Consider the following 6,478-nt stretch of genomic DNA (forward strand, 5'->3'; position numbering starts at 1 on the left):
TGATAAAACGCACAAAAACTCCATAGGTATTTTAAAAAAAGTGTACTTATTTTGTACGCAGTAGGACTGACATGCTGGATGAAGTTGAAGGGGTAATCCGGCACGTCACCTAGAGATGCAGAAGCGAGCAGAGCTTTAATGTCACATGGCTAATGCAAAAAAGCTGCTGCTATTAAAATGCGCTAGCCCGAAAAATTGGCGTAAAAAAAAAAATTGCCAAAATTGGGGTCAATTTTTCAGGATTGTTGGGGCCCCCACAATTATGTGATTCGTTAGACGTAAGTCGTGTGTTATACCTTTCATCGACATTGGCCGAGCCCAGAACCAGCAGACCACCAGGCAAACCTTGCGTCTAAAGACTGAGCTGAGCGAATAAGTAGGCGTCCACCATCCGTATCCGAGCCTGGAGAGAGACTGGACAGGACGGGGTGTAACCAAAAGAAGGAACGTGATAATAAGATGATTATTAATTGTTCTACCCTTTACCTGAACGTTCTGCAGTGCCAGATTCTCCGGGCTGCTCCCGCCGTGGACGCGGAACTGAGGAGCTTTGCCGGTCACCATCGTGAATACCCCGATCACGGCTTTAACAGCAGCATCAATGTTCGGGGTCAGGTGGTAACTGAAGATACAAAAGCATCGAACATAATCAGAAAGGCTGGCAAGTTATAGGGCTGATGGCGAAAACTGCGCCCCAAATCTGCCAACATACCTGGCAGCATTACATGACTTGTGATTAGTGTTAACCTCATAGAAAATGAGAATAGAGGGGCCACGACACTGATAGAGCACTGCGCCCCCTGCAGCGTGGCCCCATTTAGCGGAAACACCCAGTGCGCAGGGAAAACTGAAGGACAGGTCCCATTTATTTTCAGCATCAAGTGGGGTCATAAAGGGATATCCTAGAATACAATCCCCCTTTAATGTGGTTTCGGAAAGCCCAAAAGTACCTGCCTATTTGTTGGGACAACATCCCGGCCCGCTCCCGTGTCTCACGTGAAGAGTTCTCGGTGGCCATGTAGCAGGTGGTGAGGAGGCGACTGCACAAATCCTGGGGTGTCCGGGGATTGTACGCGGCGTCACCGACCACCTGACGGACATCGGACAGAACGTCGTCATCTTTCGAAAAATATCAGAAATGGGTAAAAGATTAAAGAAAAACCATTGGATGTAATAAAATATCCCACGTGTGACTTACTGCCGGCAGCCACGGCCTGACAGACGAGACGGCACATGGAGAACATAATGCAGGCCACTGCCGAGCTGTCCACCCCACCGCTGAGAGGAAGCAGGAAGCCCCCCTGAAAGGCAAGAGAAGTCACAGGGTGGGCTACAAATGCATTACATGGAATAAAGGGAGGTCACATCTCAGCCACACACTCATCCAGACTGTTGCTATAGGGGGGCTCCGGACTGCTGTTACAAGGGGGCTCCGGACTGCCATTGTAGGGAGACCCCAGTCAGCTGCTAAAGGGGGGCTCCGGACTGCCGTTATAGGGGGGCTCCGGACTGCCGTTATAGGGGGGCTCCGGACTGCTGTTACAAGGGGGCTCCGGACTGCTGTTACAAGGTGGCCCCGGACTGCCGTTATAGGGGGGCTCCGGACTGCCATTGTAGGGAGACCCCAGACAGCTGCTAAAGGGGGGCTCCGGACTGCCGTTATAGGGGGGCTCCGGACTGCCGTTATAGGGGGGCTCCGGACTGCCGTTATAGGGGGGCTCCGGACTGCCGTTATAAGGAGACCCCAGACAGCTGCTAAAGGGGGGCTCCGGACTGCCGTTATAGGGGGGCTCTGGACTGCCGTTATAGGGGGGCTCCAGACTGCCGTTATAGGGGGGCTCCAGACTGCCGTTATAAGGGGGGCTCCGGACTGCCGTTATAGGGGGGCTCCGGACTGCCGTTATAGGGGGGCTCCGGACTGCCATTGTAGGGAGACCCCAGACAGCTGCTAAAGGGGGGCTCCGGACTGCCATTATAGGGGGGCTCCAGACTGCCGTTATAGGGGGGCTCCAGACTGCCGTTATAAGGGGGCTCCGGGCTGCTGTTATAAGGGGGCTCCGGACTGCCATTGTAGGGAGACCCCAGACAGCTGCTAAAGGGGGGCTCCGGACTGCCGTTATAGGGGGGCTCCGGACTGCCGTTATAAGGGGGCTCCGGACTGCCGTTATAAGGGGGCTCTGGACTGCTGTTATAGGGGGGCTCCGGACTGCCATTGTAGGGAGACCCCAGACAGCTGCTAAAGGGGGGCTCCGGACTGCCGTTATAGGGGGGCTCCGGACTGCCGTTATAGGGGGGCTCCGGACTACCGTTATAGGGGGGCTCCAGACTGCCGTTATAAGGGGGCTCCGGACTGCTGTTATAAGGGGGCTCCGGACTGCCATTGTAGGGAGACCCCAGACAGCTGCTAAAGGGGGGCTCCGGACTGCCGTTATAGGGGGGCTCCAGACTGCCGTTATAGGGGGGCTCCGGACTGCCGTTATAGGGGGGGGCTCCGGACTGCCGTTATAGGGGGGCTCCGGATTGCCGATATAGTGGGGCTCCGGACTGCCGTTATAGGGGGGCTCCGGACTGCAGTTATAGGGGGGCTCCGGACTGCCGTTATAGGGGGGCTCCAGACTGCCGTTATAAGGGGGGCTCCGGACTGCCGTTATAAGGGGGGCTCCGGACTGCCGTTATAGGGGGGCTCCGGACTGCCGTTATAGGGGGGCTCCGGACTGCCGTTATAGGGGGGCTCCGGACTGCCGTTATAGGGGGGCTCCAGACTGCCGTTATAAGGGGGCTCCAGACTGCCGTTATAAGGGGGCTCCGGACTGCCATTGTAGGGAGACCCCAGACAGCTGCTAAAGGGGGGCTCCGGACTGCCGTTATAGGGGGGCTCCGGACTGCCGTTATAAGGGGGCTCCGGACTGCCGTTATAAGGGGGCTCCGGACTGCCGTTATAGGGGGGCTCCGGACTGCCATTGTAGGGAGACCCCAGACAGCTGCTAAAGGGGGGCTCCGGACTGCCGTTATAGGGGGGCTCCGGACTGCCGTTATAGGGGGGCTCCGGACTGCCGTTATAGGGGGGCTCCAGACTGCCGTTATAAGGGGGCTCCGGACTGCTGTTATAAGGGGGCTCCGGACTGCCATTGTAGGGAGACCCCAGACAGCTGCTAAAGGGGGGCTCCGGACTGCCGTTATAGGGGGGCTCCGGACTGCCGTTATAGGGGGGCTCCGGATTGCCGATATAGTGGGGCTCCGGACTGCCGTTATAGGGGGGCTCCGGACTGCCGTTATAGGGAGACCCCAGACTGCTGCTAATGGGGGGCTCCGGACTGCACCTCCAAATATACTCTACCTGTTTACTGCGTCGTAAATAATCCCAGAGCCAGCACGCAGGTCCAAGGCTGAAATCACAACCACAATTGTGAATGAATAAAAATTGCAAAATGTCACCTCTCCTCCAATGGTTGAATTCCTGATACCTTATTTTGTCCGCAGGGGTGTGGTACTTCCACTGGATTGGCTCAGAAGTGAGGGTACATACATCATCAAAGGAGGACAGCGAGAAGTCCACATGCATTATGTGAAAAGGGGGCACTCTGCTCGCCTGCACAAAATGACAAAGAATGACTTATTTGGTTCAGAAACAGCGCCACTTTTGTCTGTAGGTTGTGTCTGGTACTGCAGCTCATGCTTATTCAAGTGAATGGGGGATCAACTAAAATACGGAGTAAATTATAGAGCATGTGAAATCTGCCCGTATCACAGTAAAAATATATATTATTATATTGAGATATTAACATTTAACTCCTAGTCTTCAAGACAATAGGTGACGTTTTGATTAATATTAGATATGAGGCAAACTGAGAAGTCTCTTACAGAAATGCAGCGAGATGACGTGTGAGCCCTGTAACTGCGGACGTCTTCCAAGTCTAACGTGGCCGTGAGAACTTCCTGTGGGATCAAGGACAAAAGCGATCAAAACGGTTCACATTTTGCATCCAAAGCCAAAAGTAAAATCACAGGTGGAGGAACCGCTGCAGATTTCCTGAGCTATACCGCACTGAAGCTCAGGGGCAGGGAGTCGGCCCACCAACCCATTCCTGGGAGTCAGACCCCCACTAGGTCAATTTTAATACCTTATCCTAAATTAAATGTTCAAGGGGTTTTCCGCTCTTATTTTAACATCTGGCTCATATTCACCTTAACGATCCCCGATGCTCCTCTCCTAATGCCCAGATCACCCAGCAATTTATGAAGTTCTTCCAGGTTCAGAATCCGTATGTGACCGCTGCAGCCAATCAGGAGCCTCAGCAGTGACGTGCAGTTAGTGATTGGCTGCAGAAGTCGCATGCCCATCCTGGACAGGAGACGAGCCACAGAGACCGCAGGGGACCTGTGCAGCATTGGAAGGAGGTTGGAAGTGATCAGTTTCACATTAGCATTTTTTTGCGCAGTGCATCGTGCGCAATAAAAACACATGCAAAAAAACACATCATGCGTTTTTGCATGCGTTTGCGGTTTTTATGCGCATTCGTTCTCTAGGGGTTAAAACCAGTGTCTACACATTTTTATGCCAAAAACGCATGCACATTAAAACGTAGACGAACGTGTCCATGCGCACGCCTGACGAACGTGTCCATGCGCACGCCAGACGAACGTGTCCATGCGCACGCCTGCGCTCCCATAGACTGTAATGCGTTATTTTGTCGCATTCCGTGCCCAAGCGTGCGCATGCATTTTTTATGCCTTTCGGCGGACCCAAAAATGCAACAGATTGCGTCTGGCGCGCCTAGGCGCACACGACGAAAAAACGCATGCGCAAGAAAACACATACGGATGCGTGCAAACTCAAGACCATGTGCCCCCCATGTTAAACGTAGGAGCGCATGCGACCGATAGCGCACGATGCGCTGCGCTAAAAAACGCTAATGTGAAACCAGCCTAAGGCGAGTGTGAGATTTTTTTTTTTATATATATATTTTAAGAGTCTGCTGCATGTTTTTTTTTAATAATTGGAAAACCCCTTTAAACTCCTGCAAAAAAAAAATAGTTTTCACTTGCGTGAAAATGACATCAAGGTTCGTATGAATGATTTGTTTGTGGTCTATGTCGTATATAAGTCACACTTGTCCACTTTGAACACACCTTTTTCGTTAGAGGTGTCCCCCTGCAATCAACTGTAGTCTGATCATCCTTTCCAATGCAGCGCCCCCAGAGGGGAAATGAGGCATTACATACTTCCAATAATGCACGGACATGTTGAGTCCTCCAGAACAAGAGTCTCTTTGTAGGTGCTCTGGCTAATAGATGAGGGTGTCAAAAAAGAGCCCACCTTCCATTCATTAAAAAAGTAGGTTATAGGTTTATGGTCTCTTTAAAAGGTGTCTCCTACCAAAAAATGACCCCAACTGGTCCCGATGCCGAGTCAACTGTTCAGCGCTCCTATAAAGGCCTCCGGTATCACAACACCGACTCAGCCGCTCTACCGCCTGCCCTCCTGGTTGTGTCTCTCAAATTAGAGTCACCCTAAAAATCTCCTTATAAGAATACCCCATATTAATATTCTTTATCTTACCACATTTTCAAGAGAAAACTGTGAGCCTTGAGCTACGATGTCTCCATTGATCGAGATCATCGAGCAGCCATCATAGTAGAGTCGGTCGCTGTCGCAGCCCCGTAGATTGGAGAGAAGGTAAAAGCCGCCATTCTGTAACACAAAGTAATGAGATCATGCCCCATAGGAGGTCAGTGCTACCAGCATTGCACAGGCGTGAGGAATAATGCAACTAATTCTCCTTCAGGAAATGCCACCGGGCGACTTGTGCCTTCATGTGGGAGAGCTCCGACCTCCACAGATCGGTACGTGCGGAGCAGCTGATCGGGGTGGTGCCCACCTTTGTAGTTGTGGACTTGACCAGATCTACTCTAAGGTAAGCTTTCCTCAACTCATGGTGACTCCCTGAGCCATTAGTGAATATCTCCACACTGTCCAGACCCATGTCAATGTGAGGACTGCGGAAAAAAGAAAGATGGACGAGTCTCATTGCTATATGATTACGAAGACCAGGGTCCATACACCATGATGGCTGAGGGCAGCCGTGGGGCCCTTGACGGGAGGGGCCAGCCATGACGTGTCCTATCCCCAATTGGGCAAGGCTTCTTCTCCAGAAGAATGGCATTATCAGTGGATGCAGAACTGAACCAAGGGTCATGGCAAGGATGTGAATGGGGGAAAAATATGTCCGAACCTTGCACCATAATGACAAGCCCCTCTGTAACCCGTTCCTCACTAGATGATTTTTTTTCTGCCTTTGGGTGTGTTTTTTCACTCCCCTTCTATCAAGAGCTATAATTTTTTTCTTCTTGGACTTATTTTTTGGCAGGACAAGTTGTGGTTTTGAATGACACCATATAATGTATCGGGAAAAAAAATTCCAAGTGTGGAAAAATGGCGAAAAAAAATGCCATATTCTGTTGTATTGTATGGTAAAAA

The 6,478-nt window shown here is 51.7% G+C and overlaps 1 protein-coding gene and 1 long non-coding RNA gene across 2 annotated transcripts; both read right to left on the bottom strand.

Annotated features, from left to right (window-relative positions):
• Window positions 1-352: 352 nt before the first annotated feature.
• LOC141091686 (glutamine-dependent NAD(+) synthetase-like) lies at window positions 353-3,496 on the bottom strand (the record flags this gene model as incomplete). Its single annotated transcript, XM_073577383.1, has 5 exons — window positions 353-403; window positions 487-622; window positions 951-1,119; window positions 1,199-1,301; window positions 3,338-3,496. Coding segments are annotated over 5 exons (618 nt in total), but the record flags the coding sequence as incomplete, so codon positions are not given.
• Window positions 3,497-3,498: 2 nt separating this feature from the next.
• LOC141091710 (uncharacterized) lies at window positions 3,499-5,671 on the bottom strand. Its single transcript, XR_012232553.1, has 3 exons — window positions 5,561-5,671; window positions 3,862-3,936; window positions 3,499-3,589 (listed from the first exon to the last, which is right to left on the bottom strand). It is a non-coding gene; the product is annotated as an uncharacterized lncRNA (long non-coding RNA).
• Window positions 5,672-6,478: the final 807 nt, after the last annotated feature.

Source organism: Dendrobates tinctorius, unplaced genomic scaffold (assembly GCF_039654945.1).
Source record: "Dendrobates tinctorius isolate UK_male_01 unplaced genomic scaffold, ASM3965494v1 ptg000055l, whole genome shotgun sequence".
Classification (NCBI taxonomy): domain Eukaryota; kingdom Metazoa; phylum Chordata; class Amphibia; order Anura; family Dendrobatidae; genus Dendrobates; species Dendrobates tinctorius.